We start from the raw sequence: 20,456 nt of genomic DNA on the forward strand, positions 1-20,456 counted from the left end.
CAACCTTTCAGATGGATTAGAATTGCACGAGTACTTGGGGTGAGTGCTCTGAGTTTGCCACTCGGTGTGGGGTGTTAACTGTACATGCTGTGCTTGGTTCAAATATTTAGTGGTTTCTGACATAGTTTTCCCTTCTGGATGATACTCTGCATCAAAACCCTCCAAGACAGGGCAGAAACAGTGGGAAGAGTGGTGGTCGACTCTATTTCAGATTAAAGGATCCAATTTTCTTAAACCCAGGTTGGCTGTGAAGTCTAGAAAGCAGGTATTATTTGACAGTGTGTAATATCAACGAATTGTCTATTGTACATATGTTGTCATGTTTTCCAACTTTGCAGCCAACGGTGGGAAGGGAGTTGTGATAGAAGGTAATGGCGTGCCATGGATTTTCTTGTCCTCTACCTTCCCGACCCTTCTGACTCACACTGAATATCACCCAAGTGGAGGAGGGAGAGACTGAGTCGACTCTCCCCGTGAGCCATTCTGAAGTGACTTACTATGAGCATTTTAAGTGTGCCCTCCAAGCTAATCAAACCACCTCCCCGCGAGCCGTGGAATTTGCAAGGTTCTCTTATGCTCTTCTGTTCCCGTGTTTTATAAACTGTTTCTGAATAACCCAAAGAGACTGACTCCAATCAATGAAATGTAAGAAAATGCAGGGAAGGAGGTCATGAGAGGGTGCCTCTGGAGCATGGAGAATTTAGGCTTTTCCGTGAAATCATAAATAATTAGAGTGTTTTGGAAATAGATAAGTCAGAGCCCTGGAGTGGTCGGTTGAGCCTGGAAGGGAAAATTGTGCTTAAGAAATAGGCTGACAGAGCTGGGCACACAGGCACCCGCCGGAGCCCCAGCTGCTCAGGAGGCTGAGGCAGGAGGACCTTGAATTCTAAGCCAGTTCTAGCAACTTAGCAAGGCCCTCTGCAATTCAGTGAGGCCCTGTCTCAAAATACAAAATAAAAAGGGCTGGGGATGAGGCTCAGTGGTTGCGAGCCCCTGGGTTCAATCCCCGGTACAAAAAAAAAAAAAAAAAACAAACAAACAAAAACCAAAAAAAAAAAAAAAAAAAAAAAACCAAAACGAAAAAAACAAAGAAATAGGCCAATAGGCTGACAGCTTTAGAGAGAGCAGATGGATTTCTTAGGGAACCCAAGATACTGAATCCCATCAATGGATTCGAAACCAGAGAACAAGGGAAAGAGCAGAAGGAATGGACAGAGGGACAAGGGCAGCAGGGGAAGAGCTCTGCCTCTTGGACACAGAGTGGTCATGGGGTCAACCAGGCTGGCTGGGAAGGGTAGCGCCTCCCATTACGGTGGCTGCGGATGGGCTGACGCAGACGGCGGGGGACAGCCAGCAGCATACACACCCTGATGAGCGACACCCAGGACTTAGAGATGAACTGGAGAGCGTGCTGGGCCGGGGGAGGTGAGACCTCCAGGGGACTGGCACCTCTCTCACTCCGCCAGACGGGGTCCAGGTCAGGCTTCACCGCCAGCCTCCCTGGCTCAGGGACCTCACCACGCTTTATGGAAAGGCGACTCAGCTGCCCCTGACCGCAACTCTCACCCGAGGCGAGGCGAGAGCAAGCCCGTGGCCGTGGCATCGGTGGTGCATTTAGACCGCCTTCTTTATTTCAAAGCAGTTGATTTGCTGGACGGAGGGCGGGACCTCCCGGTGGACGAGGGCTGGGCCTTGTGGAACACAAAGGGTAGAAACCGTGGGGTCCCCTGGTCCAACCGTCGTCGTGAAAAACCCCACTCACTACTTGCTGCTTAGAAAATTCAGTCTTAATGAACTTGTTTCACCTCCAAATTTTAACAGTTGACACAAAATACACTGTTAAACTGTAGAAAAATAGACGTGTTTTAAAGGGACATTCTAACAAAAGTCCTTCAGGAGCGTCCTCCTCTAAAGATTCAGAGCTCACGTTATGAAAATTACGAGATTTGGTTCGAGTTCTGTGCCCAGCGACACCGACACCAAGACAGTGGGACACGGGAGGGACCTTCCCCCCGGGGGGTGCCCTGGGGTCAGACCTGCGGGAGACCCAGGCGTCCGCTCTTGCTTCCGTTGTGCTAAAGGTCAGGCAAGAAGGGACCAGGCCCCCCGCTGCAGAGTTTGTCCTTGGAGCCTCAGTTCCGGATTCAAGAAGGTACTTCAAGAGCTAGATCAGCAGCCGAGCCGCAGCCCCGGGCCGATTTGTGCTACTGGCGCTGCCCCCAAAGCCCTGGACACTGTAGGTTGTGCCCAGGGCCAGGGGCGCCCATCCTAAGGCTCCAGCGAGGTCAGGTCCCTACTGCCCACAGCCTCCGGAGAGCGCAGGAAGAGCCCGGCCGGCTCCTCCTTGCCGACTCCTCCTTTGACCCTGTGGAAGGAATAAAGGATTCAACAGACAATGGACGCCAAGGATGAGGTGCTGGCAGGGGCTCGCGGTGACAGCTGTGGTTTCTGCAGTCAGAGTCAAGAAGCTGTTGTCCTGATGCATTCACCAGAGGGGCTGCCTTCCTTATCTCTGGGGTGTCCTTTCTGGTAGACAGGGTCCCTAAGTAGAGCAAAGGCCCGTGCCCCACGGTCGGGCAAGGCCAGGGGTCACAGAGGGACAGCCGGTTTGATCTCCTTGACCTCATAGCCCAAAGCCTCAAACTGCAGCACAGCTGTAGGAGCTGAGAATAAACTTGGATCCACTCAATGAATATTCATGACGGGCCACCGTGTTGGAGAACAGACAGTTTGTAAATGCGAAATTAACGTGAAGGATCTTTTCAGTGCAAAATCTCCACCTGCCCCTGAGGTTTTGTCTGAGTCCTCTTCCTTCTCTATTGTTTTCATTTTGAAATTTGGGTTTGCAGTACAAAACCACCCTCTTTTTCCTTCCTTCCTCCCTCCCTTCCTCCCTTCCATCCATCCATCCTTCCTTCCTTCTTTCATCTCTGCATGTTAAAATGAATTAAGGCTACGTTTTTTTTGGCTTTCTTTTCATTGACAGATGCTTTGGGTTTGATTTTTTAAAATAGTGGCACACCCTAGAGAGATGTCTTAGACAGTGACTAAAACTGTTGATCTAATCTTTGAATACTGAATACTGGTCACTTCGTAATTATAAAAGAAGACGAAAAAAAATCCCAATGCAAGAAGTGTGGATGGCTCAGCCCCCAGGACAGGCAAGATGCCCTCCTCCAGGCCAGGTGGCGCCTGGCAGGGGAGCTCAACGAGGACACTGTGTGCCACCATCATGGCCCTCCCTAGTTCCGTGGCTTCAGACCCAAGCCATCTTGCCTAGAGTGCACGTTCTCATGATTACAGGGAGGATCAGTTGGATTTGCAGAAAAGTTCCCTAAACAGTTGTATCCCAAAGGGCGAGAGCTCACTCAAAAAGCATCAACACATCATTGGTGACATGCTAGAGAAGGGCCGTTCCGGGGAGTCTCTCCCTGGCTGGTTAGTGAGGCCCTTGTTCTCTTGAAGGAAATGACACCTGTTTTGTAAACATGTCACAGTATATCAGCTTATTGGTGGTGGGTCTTCCTGTCTACTGGATCTCCCACCTGCCCCCGAACCCTATGGCTTATTAGGTTCAACAAAAGGATCAGCAAGGGAACAGAGAGGAACCCTAATGGCTGCCTGTCTGGGACCCAGAACAAAGGCCATGCATTAAAGGGCCAGCAGTTCATGAAATCAAAATAGTTGGAAAACACAGATATCAAAAAAGAAATGCCTATTGTACATTGGGAATCTTTTTTTTCTTCTTATTTCTAAAGTCAGATATCTAAAACTACATTAATGATACATCTATATACATTATTTAATAGAAGTTCTGTTCGACAGTACTTTTGTACATGCTGGGCTTTATTACTAATTGCCAAAAGAAAAAATTACATAAGGCATATATATGTACAGTGGTTAGTCTTTAGCTCACCTGGGTCCTATACCTGCAGTGCCCGCACGGGCAAGCACCTTACCCTGTAGCAGATGAAATGTGTGGGATCTATAAAACTCAGGGCTGTACCCTATGACTCGCTGCGCGGTAGATAGGCACCGGAGACCTCGCTCGTCACATCCCAGGTAAAATCTTGGACACTCCCTTTAGAGTGATCTGGTATTGTTCGACACATGCAGGTTAGCAGCTCAAATCTCTAGGAGTTGAAGGTGGGTATTTTGAGAAGAGATCAAACTTGGGCCACAAATGTGGGCCCACGGCTCCTTAACCATCTGGTCTACCTTGTCAATCTGAACAGCTGAGAGAGGGCAGGTAGGGATTTTACACCTTGAAGACTTGTTTTCTGGTGATGTCAAAATTAAGTATAAAGAACAAAGCCAGAGAGACCAAAAGAAAGAGGATGAGTGACGAGGAAAGGCCACATCTGGGGCAGGAGGGAGGGGGGCCCAGCCAGGCGCTAAACTTTGGACTCATTCTCTAGATTTGCCACGTCACCATTCCTTTCTGTTTGCTCTTCCTGATTTTTCTCTTCCTCCTCAGTCTCCAGTTCTGCATGTTGGTTGAGTTTGCTGGACACAGACCAACTCAGGGGCATCTCTGCCCTGCTGGCCAGCTCGGCCAGCTCTTTGGCACTAAGGGACGGGGTGCTGGTCTCGTAGGTCTCGTGGAAGCTGTTGTAGTCAACTTCGTAGAAGCCGTCCTCCAGCGTCAGGACGGGCGTGAACCGGTAACCCCACAGGATCTCACTGGTGATGTAGGAGCTTCGGGCTTGGCACGTCATCCCTGCGGAGAGAAGAAGGGAGGCTTTAGTGAGCTTTCCCAGGCCCAGGATGCTCAGTGAGCCGGGCAGGGCTGCCTGGGGTGGCCTTCGGGTGCACTGAGAGATGCACAAGGGGCCAACACCGTGGAGGTATCATTCACATTGTAGACACAGAGCCATGGAGGTTCCAGGACTCAGGGGACCACAGGCGCCTGCATGCCTGTGCATTCCCATGAGAAAGCCAGTGTGAGTGTGCACACAGGGTTATATGTGACTGTGATTCTGCCTTGTCCCCTCCACCCTGGAGAGTCCTGAGGTCACGACTCTGGTTACCTGTGCTTTCAGAGGCTCTGCCTCAGTGCTAGTGGGACTTGAATTCTTTGGTCACAGACCTAGAATGCAGTCTGGCTCATGGAACTACACTTAGGTGGCCTCTGAGCTGGGGGCAGGGGCTAGGATTCCCCTCCCACTGTCATGACACCCAGGCCATGGCCTTGGCCTTGGCTGGAAGGGTACACACCTGAATTTCCACTTTCCCTCGGCCACCAGGGAAATCTGCTCAGATAGTGCAACAGGAATTTAAGGGCTTCCCCCTCTTCTTATTTGCACAAAATGCCACGTGAACTACTGACAGCCCAGGAAAAGGGCTTTCAAATGTGACCTGACAGAATGAAGGGCAACCGTGTATCTTATCGGAAAAACCAGGCCTAAGCTCTTTCATTAACATTCTTAGGAAATGGAAGCATTCATGTGGTCATTTGCTGGGGACCAAATTTCTGTTCGGCAAGTAGGTATAGTGTTTGGGCTCACAGATGCTATAAAGGGCTCACAAAATGTTTGAATTTATTTCAAAGTGTGGATTAAGAAAATGTAGAAGAAAATGTTACTATACTCACCTTTATACCAACACAGTTATAAAGTATAATTAAGACAACAACTTTTCAGTAGAGCAAGGGACCCACAAAGCAACACAACCAAAGACTCATGATAGTCTTGCTGTGGACCTGAGTTCATTCAGGACAGCGGCTGGTCAGCTAGTCAGTATGTCATTTGTCAGGACAGCCAGTAACGCGTATTAAGCTACTGCCTTGTGGTGGGGTAGGGGAAATGGAGACGTGTGAGGTTTATGCAGAAGAGTCAGGGCCACAAAATACTCCTGAGGCATTGAACTTGCTTCTTGTGTCTAGAAGAAGAAACTGGGATTTACGGGTTTGACTCAGCTGCAACCGTGAGGGCCCAGCAGCACCAGCCCCGACTCCAGCCCTCTTCCTGCCCTTTTCCACTCGTCAACCCCACAAAACCCCACCTGTAAAATGAGCCCTGCGGGGGCTCCTATGTACAGAGGAGAGCAGATCAACACTGCCTTGCTGTTGTTTCTCAAATGGTTTTTGAGTTCCTCTATCTGTGCTGGAGGTGGTGGGGGCAGGCGGGATGGTAGAGATATGTGGGCTCAGCATGAGGCACGAATGGGAAACCAGGGGAAAAGATGCTAAACAACTTTATTTTCATAATGGAAGTGTGTGCTTACAGCTCTACACATGCTCAGGGACTTCAGGAATATGTCAGAGTGCTTCAAAGCCCCCATGACCATCTTTCTGCAGATTTTCCTCTCATATTCTGACTATCCTGTTGCTTTCCCAGACAGACACAATATTAAACAATTACTGCTGATTGTTTCTGGCAATCACATAACATAATATAAAATATAATCTACCCAGACTTTCATTTCTGGCTGCATAAATAACCAAACAGAACTGGAAATAAATACAAATATTCAAATTAAAGTCTAAATGGAGTTTTACAGTAGTTGGAATTGGCTGAAGAGAGAATTAGAACTTTGGCAATGAGTATGAAGGAGCTTCATAGGATACAGTCAAGAGGATGCTATTAGAAATGTGAAATGAAAACTTTGGAAATCTCATTTCTTCATAAAGGAGATGAGAACACTGGCAAAAATTGACAAAATAAATTAGAGTTCTGTAAGTTAACTCATGTTAACACATGTGAGTGTGGGACTGTGAACATGTCTGAGAAAGACCTGAGAAAGCCCTGAGCTCACCTCTAGTTGACCTTGAGGCTTGTGCAAGCAAGAGTTGTAAAGTGCCTGCCTGAGTGTTTCAGGTAGGCCTATTATGAATGCAGAGCCTTTTGACAAAGACTGAGGGACTTATTTGTTACAGGATTTTAAGGAAATTTTTGTCTAATCATTAGCTGGCCACTAAGTTAACTGAGTAGAGACCTTAGTAATCAAACACAAAAGAGTACAAAACTTATAGAATTTTCTCTGAAAAGTCACTAAAAAATACACATAGTAACAACAACAGAAATCTTGAGAGGAAGGGGAATTTTTATTCTTAGGGTTGATACATTATATTATTTTCCACAAAAACTTATGAATGCAAAGAAAGAAGAAAGTATGCCCCATACATAGAAAGAAAGTAGTCAAGGAAAACTTTCCCTGAGAAAGTCCAGACACTGGAGTCATTAGACAAAAACTTTAAATGAACTATTTAAAACATATCCAAAGGACTAAAGTAAGTCATGTTTTTTTTTTTTTTTTAAAATGAAGGGAATTAGGAGAATGATGTCTCACCAAGTAGAGAATATCTGTAAATAAATACAAATTATATGTAAAATACCAAAATTGATTCTCAGGTGAAAAGTACAATATATGAAAGAAAGCTTCACTGGAGGGACAGCATATTTGAGTTGTCAGAAGAAGGAATCAGTTAGCTTAAAGATCAGTGAGCGTAATGAAGACTATCGAGGAAAATAAATAAAAAAGAATGAAGAAACATGAGCATAGTCTCAGAGATTGAGATACCAACATATGCATAATGGGAGTCTCAGAAGAAGAATATAGAGAGAAAGGAGAGGAAGAAATAATTGAAGATGTAATGGCTGAAAACCAGATCCAAGAAGCTAAACAAACTCTAAATAAGACTCAAAGATATTCGTACCTAGCACATCTTAATTAAACTGTTGAAGCATAATCATAAAGAGGGCATCCTGAAATCAGCAAGAGATAAGTAACTCATCACATAGAAGTGATCCTTGATAATCCTAACAGCCGATTTCTCATAAAACACTGTGGAAGTGAGAAGGCAGTGGGAAGATATTTTTCAAAGCAAACACAAAGAAAAAGACTGTCAACCAAAAACTTAATATCCAGCAAAATTATTCTTCACCAATGATGGAGAAATTAACTCTCTCCACAAACAATAATGGAGAGAATTTGTGCCTAGCCCGCTAGCCATACTGCACTACAAGAATAATATATGAAGACCTTCTGCAAGATGAAGGGATACTAGACAATAACTCAGACCTCATCAAGAAACAAAAAAAGGAAGGTCTGGTAAAGGTAACTACATAAATATGTTTTTCTCTAGTGTAATTTTATGGTTATTTCATTTTGATGCCATTTTTGTTATTCCATTATGTAGATATACTATAGTTAATTCAATAAATAAAATGATGTGATTCAAAAGTATGTGGCATGGCTATTTCTTGAGGGCAATGTTGATAGTATTGAGTAACTTTGTGAAAACTGTGCTATTATGGGCCCAAGTGTACTGAGATGGCTGAATTGTGTTCCTTCAAACCCACAGGTTGAGATCCTAACCCCCAGTATTTCACAATGATGCATTTTGAGATGAGATCTTTAAAAGAGGTAATAAAGTTAAAATAAAGTCATCTGGGTGGGCCTTAACCAATGTGACCATGTCCTTATAAGAAGAGGAGATGAGGACACAAACTATGCAGAGGGATGACCACGTGAGGACAGGCAGAAGTCACCATCTGCAGGCCAGGGAGAGTCTTCAGAAGGAGCCAATCCTCTGACAGCTTGCTCTCACACTTCTGGAGTTCAGAATTGTGAAAAAATAAATTTGTGACGTCTAAGCCATCAAATCCGTGAAACATTACGGCAGCTCTAACCAACAAATAGACTTACCGAGGTCTGTGGGAAGAGCAAAATACCTCTTTCTAATGCCATTTTAATAGGAGTATTTAATTTGTGTATTAAAAAGAAGATTTAAGCCCATGCTCTTGCATGCTTTTACAGTTTTTATTCATCGTTGGCATCTGAATTCACTTTAAAAGTGACATAGAAAGCACATTAATGTGCTTGTCTATCAGTAAGATATCAAAAAGCTTTCCTCAGGTAAGTTGGTATTTTTTCTTTCCTTTAGAAATAGAGTCTTTTTCACATATTGACCTTGGTCCCAGTTCAGTGCCCCCACCCCCGCTGAATTTGAAAAAGTGACAGAGTGAAATCAACTTGGCTAGTCTCAGAGGAGGTGGAGCTGCCGAATGGTGTCCGCGTCCGTACCTGCTCTGCAGGTCAGGGGGAGGTGATCCTGAGGAGCCTGGCCCGTGGGTGAGGAACTCTGGAAAACGAGGCCTCATTGGTGAAGAGTAAATGGTGGGGAGCTGCTCTCAGTCTCCTAGTTCTGGTCACACCCTGTGGCCATGCTGGCTGTCTGGCCTCTTGTTTTGTTTTGCTTTCCTTTTATTAACGAACTTGGTTGACAAATAAACTTGTGTCTGTTTCTGGGGTGCCGCAGCATGTCTTGATACTGGTGTCCACGTGAAAGGCTGAGCCACGCTAATGAACGCATCGGATTCACACGTCGCCCGTGTCCCTGGCCTTGGCTGACGCTTCAACAAAGGAGGCTCCCACTCCACGCAGGTACTTGACGCTAAGAGGAAACCATGACTCAGGAGGTGCCCAGGGACGGCTTGCTGTCGCTCCCTGGTGACATTAGAGCTGCATTACTGAACGAAAGGGTGCCTTAGGAAAGAGCAGACTTCTGCCTCTGACTTAGGTCAGACTACACAGGAAGGACCCTCAGCTAGAGTCCGAGATGCTGGAAACCTCCAAAACCACAGCTTGAATCACACCTGAGTTGGCGGAAAGTAGGAGCCAGGACTCCTGGAGCTAGGGAAGAGGGGGGACACCCCGTGCTCCTTCCCCACTCATCACAACCGAGACCGCTGCACAGTACAGAGAGCAGGTGCCCCAGAGGCTGGAAAGTCCAGAGTGGCCGGAGGAGGGGCTAGGAGCGAGACCTGAAGACTGACGTGTCCAGGGGAATTCCTTGTCCCGCTTCCTCAGTCTCCTCTGGCTTTCCAGTGGCCCCAGTGCCAGCGAGTGCTGACGGCAGAGTCTCTCAGGAGGCCCCCTCTCCCTGGGCAGAGCCAGGAGCAGGTGCTCTGGAGCCAGGGAATGGGTGGGGCTCCCTCTGCCAAGCGTGAGGCTCCAGCCCGGCCCGAGTGCGGCCTGTAACCAGTTGCTCTGCAGAGGCGCTGAGTGCCCGGGGACGGCCGCTGACAGGAGTCCTGGCAAAGGGATCCTGTGGCTACGGGCTCCTCCTGCCTCTTCTCCCCAACAGTGACCCCAGTTGACTGAGAGCACACAGCAGCTCAGATGGCAAAAATGCTGAGAAACCTTGTCTTTATAGGAAGGAGGCTGAGAAGAGAGGGCCAGGGCCTGAAAAGGGTGGGAAACCCCACCGAGCAGAGGACTGGAGGAGTCCCATCAGGAACTCCTCCAATCCTGAGCTCTGTGCGTGAAGGACAGAAAACAATCAGATGAACAGAAGCAATGACCTTGCATTTCATGACATAGTCACGCTTCCAGACAACCGAAGAAGCAGTAAAGGAAATTCAGTAACACTTAGAACTGAATAGTGTTGAAATTCTAAATGTCAAACTGTGGGTTATAGGTCAGGAAGACAAACTTATCAACCTAAATGATAATATCAGGAAAGGAGGAAATCTGAAAACTGATATGCAGGATGTTCAATTTAAGAAATCAGAAGAATAAACAACAGAATGAATCCCTGGGAAATAGGGAGTAAAGGTCAGTATATAAATTAGTAAAATAGGAAATGAACAATAGAGAGGGCCCACAGAAGGAAAAGTTGGTAGTGTGATGTTCTAGCTCTTAAAATAAGTGGTCAAATTTCAAGTGTTTTATCATTATGCTTGTAACCTAACCTGTGATGTGATCATTTTGTATTTATCACATACTGTTTAAAAAAAATCACCAAATTCCATTCTCATTGAAACATTAGCTTGCCTCTGATCATTTGTGCAAGGGCCCTGTGGTTGATTCCATGGGCTCTGAATGGCTAAATGTTCTTTTACCTGTGGGAGGAGCTGCTGTTTGTAGAAGCCCTGAAGTTCAAAGGTTTGAGAACTTGGAGTTGCTGATGACCAAAGGCAGGAGAAGATGGTGCCCTGCTCTGGAAGACAGAGTGAGCTCACCTTCTCCCTGCCTGTTTGCTCTATTTGGCAAACAGGTAGATGGATTAGATGATGCCCACTCACATTTCTCCACCAGGACCCTCTCTGTTTGGTTCCTAGTTGATATTCTCAGAGTTTAACTTGCAGGGTAGGGTGTGGAAACCATCCATCTTTTGGTGGGCACTCATTCCTTGGGAAGACCATGTGGGAAGGATAGGGTGGAGGTGGAGGGAGGGAGACCTGTTATTGGTGGTGATTGCAAGGCCCCTCCTTATGCTTTGGATACAGGTGTCCCCCAAAGCTCCTGTGTTAATGCAGGAATGTTCCAAGGTGATGTGACTGGACTGCAAGAGCTGGAACCTGACCAGCCCATCCTAGTTTGAGTGGACTGGGTGGTGACTGTGGGCAGGTGGGGTGTAGCTGGAGGAGGTGGGGCACCGGGGGTGAGCCCTGGAAGGGTGCATCTTCCCTGTGACCCCCCCCCTTCCCTCTCTCTGCTTCCTGATCCTGTTACGAGCTGACCAGCTCTCCTCCAAGGGGCCCTTTGGCCATGATGCTCCTCATCACCTTGGGCCCATGCAGTGGACTTGGCTGACCACAGAATGAACCTCTGGAACCATGAGCCAAATGAACTTCCCCTCCTCTCAGTTGTTGTTGGGTATTTTGGTCACAGAGGGACTGAACACCTACCTAGGAGCCAGGGCCACAAACTGAGGTCCCCCTAAGGAATCTGTAAGGAGCACTGAGCAAACAGGGAGGCAGGCCCTGCAAGACGGGGATGGACAGGCCAAGTTCTGCTTTGGATTTTAGTGATACGCGGACTCCACACAGACGAGAGCTGTCCTCAGAGAGCCCTGGGTAAGCCACAGGTACAATCAGTAGAGAGCAAACATCCAAGCTGCTGGCGAGCAAGACGGCGGGGAAACAAGATGGAGAGATCCACCCTCCCCACTTATGAATGCTGCAGAATAAGGCTATGTTGTCAATATAAAAAAAAAAAAAAAACAAAACCAGAATTGATTATAGATGCTTGGCCATTTTATTTCAAATACCAGGCTACGTGATGTGACGTTTTCCTGCTGGTTGACCCTTGTGCCCGTTCTTCGTAAGAAGGGCCCGAGTGAGCCCGGTTGTAAAGCGCTGAGCACTCTGTTTATCAGTCCTAGCACCGAGTCACCCAATGGGGAAGAATGATCCTGGCGATTTGCCCAGCCTGGCGTCCAAAGCGGCAGGTCAGGGAATCTCGTGCGTCATTTAAATAGCAACGAGCAATGCTTTATGCTTAGAAATGCCTCCCATCCACAGTCCTGTGTCTCCTGTCACCCAAATTGGAGGCCGGTGAGGTGCACTTTCAGTCTGCAGCAGCAAATCAAAATGTGCATTTTTAAAAATGGCTGAAAAAAAAGAGATGCTCTCCATGATACTCCTAACCCTGCTCTTACCAAAGTAACGGATGCACTTATAGATGAAGGACTGAAGGAAGCACCGGGTGCTGTTCCCCGAGTGCCAGGCACTGGATGCTTCCTGTCCACCACCCCATCCTCACAACGGCCCTCTGGGGGCAGATGCTGCTGCGATCTCTCTGTACAGGTGATTTGCTTTTCCAAAGTAAAGAGAGGTTAAGTAACTTTCCTGGGTCACACAGGCTATAGACTGAATGGTGTGCCCCCCAAATTCATATCTTGAAGCTCTGAGTCCCTGGAGATTTCCTCTTAGGGAGGTGATGAAGACTAAGTGGGTTCTAAAGGCAGGGCCCTGATCCTGGAAGACTGACGTCTTCCTAAGAGGAAGAGGTAGCGCGGGCTCTCCCCTCCCTGCCCAGGCACCCCAGAAAAGGCCGTGTGAGGACCAGCCAGCTGGGGGGAGAGCCCTCACCAGGAGCAGATCCCCTTCCCAAGCCATCTCTCTCCCCTCTGTCTCTCTCTCTTCCCCAAAGGCAGGACCTCAAGCCCCCACAAGCCGTACTTTACCACTGGTTCCATCTGACCAACACAAAGAGCAGTTTAGGAATTGCCACACCAGCCGTCCTTCTGAGGAGCCCTTACACAGACTCAGACCTCAAAGGCAAGGACCGACATTATTTCAGTTGAAACAAGAAAATCCACGGGAACCTTTTTCATTTTGTCTAATCCCCGGTTGGGGCCAGTTGATGGTGCACCAATCAGAGACTGTCATGTGCCCTCAAGAGCCAATCAGAACTTCCCTGCTCCCCGAATCCCACCCAGCAGGACCTGGGCCACTCCAGGGCTCTTCAAGACTTCTTCCTTTTCTCTCTACAACTCACTCTCCTTCGGGTCCTTTGGGTTTCCACTGGAAGGAAATGATGGTAGCCAACAACCTGTGCCAGGTGAATAGACAGCCTGTGGTTAATTCATTGAGTGATCGTAATTTTTGTTGTTGTTGACACTAACAAGACCTAGGAGATAAAATTGAAAATACTTTTTAACCTTTGAATATTCCCATTGAGGTTATGCCACCAAAACACCTTTTTAAAAAGACTCTTAATAGATCCTACAGATGGGGAGAAAATCTTCACCACCAGTACCTCAGCTAAGGCATGGATTTCCAGGCTATACAAAGAACTCTAAAATTTACCACCCGAACAGTAAATACCAGCAATAAATGGACAGAGGAACTGAGGAAGCACTTCACAGAAGAAGAAACAAATGGTCTAACAATATGTGGAGGGCTGGGGATATAGCTCAGCTGGTAGAGGGCTTGCCTCGAATGCACAAGGCCCCCGGTTCAATCCCCAGCACCACACACACACACACACACACACACACAAGTGTTCAACATCTCTAGCAATTAGAGAAATGCAAATCAAAACTACACTGAGGTTCCATCTCACTCCAATCAGAATAGCAGTTATACAGAATACTACTAATAATAAGTGTTGGTGAGGATGTGGGGGAAAAGGGAACACTCATACATTGCTGGCGGGATTGCAAATTGATGCAACCACTTTGGAAAGTAATATGGAGATTCGTCAGAAAACTTGGAATGGAACCACCATTTAACCCAGTTATCCCACTCTTTGGTATATACCCAAAGGACTTAAAATCAGCATACTACAGTGATGAAGCGAAATCCATGTTTATAGCAGCTCAACTCACAATAGCCAAGCTATGGAGACAAACTCAGTGTCCTTCAATGGATGAATGGATAAAGAGAATGTGAGATTATATATATATAAATATTACTCAGCCATAAAGAAGAATGAAATGATGGCTTTGCTGGTAAATGGATGGAACTGGAGAACATCATGCTAAGTGAAATAAACCAAATATCCCTCCAAACCAAAGGCCACATATTCTGTCTGATTTGTGGATGATAACTCAAAACAAGGGAGGTTGGGGAGAGGAGTAATAGAAATCCATTGGATTAGACAAAATGAAATGAAGGGAAGGGAGGGGGGACAGCAATAGGAAAGACAGTGGAATTAGTTGGTCATCACTTTCCTAGCATTGATTTGTGTACATGACCAGAATAGCCCACAGCATGTGCAGCCGCAAGAATGGGATCCTAAATAGAATAAGTCATACTCTATGTGTGTATAACCTGCCAAAATACATTCTACTGTTGTGTATAACTGAAAAGAACTAATTAGGTAGCGCGCTCGCCTGGCATGCCAGCGGCCCGGGTTCGATCCTCAGCACCACATACAAACAATGATGTTGTGTCCGCCAAAAACTGAAAAATAAATATTAAAATTCTCTCTCTTCTCTCTCTCTCTCTCTAAAAAAAAAAAAAAAAGAACTAATTAAAAACAGTCTCTTGAACTTGCTCTTCTTCTTTTTTTAATGTGCAGTCACGTTATCCAGGGTGTAACTAGTTGGGTGGATTCATTTCTGTTTGTATTTCCTTTGCTTTTGTCATCTCTTTTTTGTTTTTTAGTTAGGAAACCCTTTTGAATTGTTGAGATTTCAATCAGCCTAAAAGCCTGCCACGCTCCCCACCCATTCTGCCCACCTCCTCTGTGTGACGACTTTCCTCAGTTTCTGCTTTATTCTTCCTGCTTCTTGTAGCAAAAATAAGCCAACATTCTGCCCACTCCCGTGTGGGCACCGCGTCTTATTCCCCGCGGAGGGAGTGCCGCAGGCGAGCCACCCAACGACAGTTTCCTTCTGCTGAAGCCACTTGAACCACTTAATGTGCTCCTTGCCTTGGACAGAAGACAGGCTCCTCCGTGATGTGGGGAGCCCCGGTGGGAGCCGCGGGCCTGCTGTGCGGGGCAGTGGAGGGGGCTACCTCCCGGGCTCAGTCCCCCTCTGCCAGGTGGGGGGTAATGACCAGGTGGAGGCCTGGGCATCCCTGGAGTCCACACCCCAAGTGCTGAGCGTGGGGTTCTGCCCGGGACCCCCTGGCCACTCCCCACTTCCTTTCCTCCCCGTGGTGGGGTGTGAGAGCTGCTGCCCCCTCTAGTAGAATTAGCAGCGCTGATCAATAGCTTGTCCCTTGCCTCAAGCGTCTTGTGGTTTGTTGACTCAAAAGGAACAAAAGCCCTGCCTGCTGGGGGAGATCTGGTGACACCGTGTCTGGACCTGCTATTGATGTCAGGGGTTACTTGAGGCACAGTCCTTCTTTGAACATTTCAAAACACTCTTTGATGCTAGATATCTGAAGAGTCCCTCTGACCTTCTGCGGCCCTCATTAGTCTGTGCTTTGCAGACAGCAGCTCTTCCTTTAGTTGGGGATTCTTGGGGGAATCTGATGAGACCCACAGACTTTCTTTTCTTAAAACGTAACACGGACCGAGTTTTGAGACCGGTCAGATGGTCATTGATTCACGAAAGCCCGTGGGGTCACAGGTTCAAACCCACAAACAAGACAGAAGAAGAAACCGCTCTGTTTTAGGGAAAAGTGTGTCCATGCATGTAAAGGGGGGGGGGCGGGGAGCTTCAGGAATAGGAGTAGGAGAGAGGGGGGATAGGAAGAGAGGATTGGCTTAGACCGGGACTGAACCCTAGGGTCATAGGGTCCTCTTGTGACTCTGCAGTATCTGGAACTCTCCCCATTGGACTTTCTCAAGGAATTGCAGTTTTCATCATGAGCCCTTTTCAAGCCTGGGGATGGGCTTCCTTGGGCAGGGTTGCTGTCTTGGCCGTGGATAGCTCACCTCCATCCATGAGTACTGTGTGTTGAGAGCCACAGCTCAAGGGGCCCCAGCAAACTTCCAGCTGCCAGCTGATGATTGGCTCACAGCAGCCCCAGCAAACTTCCAGCTGCCAGCTGATTGGCTCCTCTGCAGTGACGCTCATTGGGCTGTTTCCCCCGCCCTTTCAGACCACGGAGCTACTCATTGGGGGACTTTTTTTGGCTCCACCCATGCGACCCAGCCTCAAGAGCAGGAGGAGTGGGGGAGGTGGAGAGGCTTGTGGGAAGCCGGTGGTGGCAGTTGGGCTCTGAGGGTTTTTCCTGAGGAGCTGTGTGGTGTGGTGTGTGTGTTCTAAAAATAAAGTTCGTTTCTTTTGACAAGTGGCTCCTGAATTGTGCCCAGCCAGACTGCGGCACTGTGCTCAGCAATATGTCCAATAAAGACAGGCTAAGGACTAAGTGCAAAAAGGACCCAGGTGGTGATGACTTATCTGTCCATTCATCACATTTGTACTGAAGATCTGTCTGTATGTGCCAGGCCCCTCGAGGGGTTCTGGGGTAGAATGATCATGGTCCCTGGGTTCATCAGATTTGAAGTCCATTGAGAACCAAGTAGACATTCAAATCCACGTGAATTGCAACAATAAATCATGCAGCCGAGAAAAGGCAGAGTCCTTTTCACTAATTTCACTAATTCCCACACAGATCACACCCACAGTGTCCCTGAGGATATGACATTGGAGCTGAGACTTGGAGGGTTAGCAGAGGTGGGTGGGGTGGGAAGAAATGCCCTGGGAGCAGAAGGAGGGTCTGTCACAGGAGAGTCCTGGGTCACTCGAGGAACTGGAGGAGGATTAGTGAGTGGGCACCAAAGCTGGCCATGCTAATGATGGGGAAGGGTAGATCCTGAGAAATACAGTGATGCGAGAACTCAGAGGTGAGTGGAGGGGAGCTTGGTACAAATGAACATATCACTGCGCCATTTTCTGGGTGAGGTAGGGGTGTGCATGGGGAGACTTGAAATCCGTGCAAAGTGCAGAGTCGTTAGATCAAAGAATTTAGAAGGGTGGATACTTGTGACTTTTCAGTGAATACTTATTGGTTCTCTACCCCCACAGCCATTTCCTTTCCCTCTTGATGTGGTCTCATGAAGCACAATAGCATCTCAGATCACATATGGGGTGTTGGCCCAGTGACACGCTGTGTTGGTCTGTGCAGGTCCGCCCTATGATGTTCTCCCGCCGCTGTGTCTCCCAGGATCTACCCCTCCTCAACATTAGCACTGCCAGCTTTAGTGCCCAAAGTTTTACCAGGTGTTCCCCCATTGTAGTCCATGGATTTGGGGGGCCTCTTGGCCCACGTTTATAATGTGTTCCATTTCCCTGTCCACATGGGATGCCGATGGTTCCTTCAGGTTGAATTTAAAGACCATGGCTCAAAGTGGCTGGCAGGAGGGAGCCTCCCCAGGGTTGTGAACCAGGGCACATGGCACCCTGCTGGTGGTCGGCCACCATATGGGACTGGGAACTCATAAACTACCTTGCAGAGACACCTCACCTGTCCATCAACTTTGTACTTAGGTGAGGCAGTGAGCTTCAGGATTGCTCAGCATTCTAGGACAATCTGTCTGGCCCAGGCACCAGTTTATCCTCACGTGTTACTTCATTCACACATGACAGCAGGGAGGGCCGGGCCTCGGCCTGCCCGCTGGGCCAGAGCCGGCTGGAGACCAGCACATTCACCTGTTGAGCAGGGAGTTTTGGAGCCTTGCAGGTGCCAGATCCTGTGGTTGGTGGTGAGGTTCAGTGTGAGCCTCAGCCTCCCACAGTCCACTGTCCAGCACAGGGACAGGTCCAAGGACCCAACACCACTGATAAATTCTCCCCAAATTGGAATGAATGGATGGGCTTCCCATCATCACCAAGATGATCCAGGTAGTTGGTCCATATTTCCTGAATGACTATGGCCTTAGAAAGCAAAATCAACAAATAACCCCCTTCAGTGCTCCTTCAGAGTGTTCTTGATATTCATGTCAAGTTACTTTGTCTTCTGTAGAAATACTGATTTTGAAGGGGTGGGAAGGAGACAGTGAGACTTTTCTCCCTGTGTGATCTTCCCACACACGGTGGCCAACACCCGAGGGTCAGCCTGCTGTGCTGCCAACATCGGGAGCCAGGAGGAGGCCTTGATGGGTCTTCACTGCCCCGCTGAGGGCCTGTTGAGGGCCAGACATGCCACCTTCTAGATGGTGCCTGGAAGCTGGGTTTTCCTGGAGGGGGATGACGTGTGGTTTTTCCTGTTGGTCCACGTGCTCCTGGCTGCCCAGAGCCGTTGCTTTACGGGGTGGATGGAGAGGGGTGGATGGAGAGGGCTGGGGTGGATGGAGAGGGCTGGGGTGGATGGCGAGGGCTGGCGCGGAGGGCACAGGCCAGCTCTGAGGCCTGGGAGACTGCACACTCTGAGTCCACATGGGAACAGTGGCCCAGGGAGCAGGGCTCTCGTTGGCAAGAGCAAAGCTTGTTGAGGAACCAAGGACTTGCATCCCCAGAGGTCACAGCTATGGGGACTGAGGTCTTCCTGCCCTCCCTGGAGAGCAGATGGGCAGGGTCAGGCCCATGGAGGGCAGGCAGGAGGGGCTCGGAACCCCTGCCCTGGGCCTGACCTGTGTGTGGGAAGAAGACAAGATGGAACACGGTGGGGATTCGCAGGAGAACTGGACAGTGCCAGGAACTCGAGGCCCACTTCTGGGAAGTTCTGAAGATTTCCAGCATCCGGAGTAGCCGGGAGCCCTGGAGAACACCACCAGGGACTGTCCAGGAGCAGCCTCAGCCTGTGCCACAGCCCAGGTCCCCAGAGTCAGTGTGAGGGAGAGAGAGTGTGCGTGTGACTGTGTGTGTGAGAGAGGGTGTGAGTGTGTGTGTGTGTGTGTGTAACTGTGAGAGAGTGTGTGTGTGTGTGAGAGAGAGAGAGAGAGAAAGAGTGTGTGCAAGAGAGAGTGTGTGTGAGAGAGTGCGAGTCAGAGGGTGTGTGTATGACTGTGTGTGTATGAGAGGGTGTTTGTGACTGTGTGTGTGTGTGAGAGAGGGTGTGAGAGAGAATATATGTGTGTGAGAGTGTGTCAGTGTTTGTGAGAGTGTGTGTGAGAGAGTATTTGTGTGATAGAGAGTGTGGGTGTGTGAGAGAGTGTATGTGTGAGAGAGTGTAAGAGTAAGAGAGTGTGTATGTGTGTATGTGTGAGAGTGTATGTGTGTGAGAGAGTGTGTGTGTGAGAGTGTGTGTGTGTGAGTGTGTGTGTATGTGAGAGAGTATATGTGTGTGAGTGTGTGTGAGTGTGTATGTGTATGTGAGAGAGTGTGTGTGTGTGTATGTGAGAGAGTGTGTGTGAGTGTGTATGTGTATGTGAGAGAGTGTGTGTGTGTATGTGAGAGAGTGTGTGTGAGAGTGTGTGTGTGTGTGTATGTGAGAGAGTGTATGTGTGTGTGTGTACGTGAGAGTGTGTGTGTGTATGTGAGAGTGTGTGTGAGTGTGTATGTGTATGTGAGAGTGTGTGAGTGTGTGTGAGAGTGTGTGTGTGTATGTGAGAGAGTGTGTGTGTGTGTGTGTGTGTGTGTGAGTGTGAGTGCCCACCAGTGCGGAGGCCGGGGTTTCCAGGACAGCGCCTGGCAGGGCCAGTGGTCGATGCACAGAGGTCCCAACCAGCCGCGGTGGGTGCCTGCCGTGTGAGCAGCCGCCAGGTGACACCTAGAGCTCCAAGGGACAGCCAGGGGACAGGAGGCACTAGGCCCACCCTGGGGCAAAAGGATGTCATGCCACCTCCACTCATCACTCCTAGCAGGAGGGAACCTGATGAATGACAGTGTCAACAGAAGGAACCACGTTGAAAGCTGGAGGTGACTGAGTCGCTGCAGTCGGGGAGTTGAAGTGCTTCCCCTGGGACTCGGGGCGTGCGAGGGCGGTTCCATTCCACGGCAGGGACATGGAGTCCGTCCCAGCTACTGTCAATCACAAACTCTCCTCAAACCTGTTCTTAAAACTTTGGCTTAAAATTCTTAACTCTTCCTTCTCAAATAAAATAAAAAGGATTTTTATTCCTAAGGTACCTCATCTTGAAGGAAAAAAAAGCAGATGTTGAAGGGCTCTGGCGGTTTTGTGGAGCCTGGGAAGCTCCCGTGGTACCTGAGCACCGGCCTCTTATTCCAACTGACTAAGATTCTGTTAAAAATCAACCAAATCTCCACGTTTGAGCTTGGTGATCAGGACAACGACTAGGTATGAGGGGCGGCTTTAGCAAAAGGCGGGTCTTTGTTGCTGGCACAGGACATTCAGAAGGGCCAGTGTGATGGGCCCTGGGCCCTTGTCCCACATGTTGATTCCTGGGTGTGAAGGCAGGCGTTGCTTTGGAGCACTCTAGAG

At 48.5% G+C, this 20,456-nt stretch overlaps 1 protein-coding gene across 1 annotated transcript in view; it reads right to left on the reverse strand.

The window, feature by feature from the left end:
• Window positions 1-977: 977 nt before the first annotated feature.
• The window catches only part of Kcnj6 (potassium inwardly rectifying channel subfamily J member 6), a 186,726-nt gene continuing 167,247 nt past the window's right edge, over window positions 978-20,456 (reverse strand). Inside the window, exon 3 of the mRNA XM_015478776.2 lies at window positions 978-4,720. Within this exon, the coding sequence (XP_015334262.2) occupies window positions 4,395-4,720 (326 nt within the window). The 3' untranslated portion in view covers window positions 978-4,394. The remainder of the gene's footprint in view (window positions 4,721-20,456) is intronic.

Source organism: Marmota marmota, unplaced genomic scaffold (genome assembly GCF_001458135.2).
Source record: "Marmota marmota marmota unplaced genomic scaffold, marMar, whole genome shotgun sequence".
NCBI classification, from domain to species: Eukaryota; Metazoa; Chordata; class Mammalia; order Rodentia; family Sciuridae; genus Marmota; species Marmota marmota.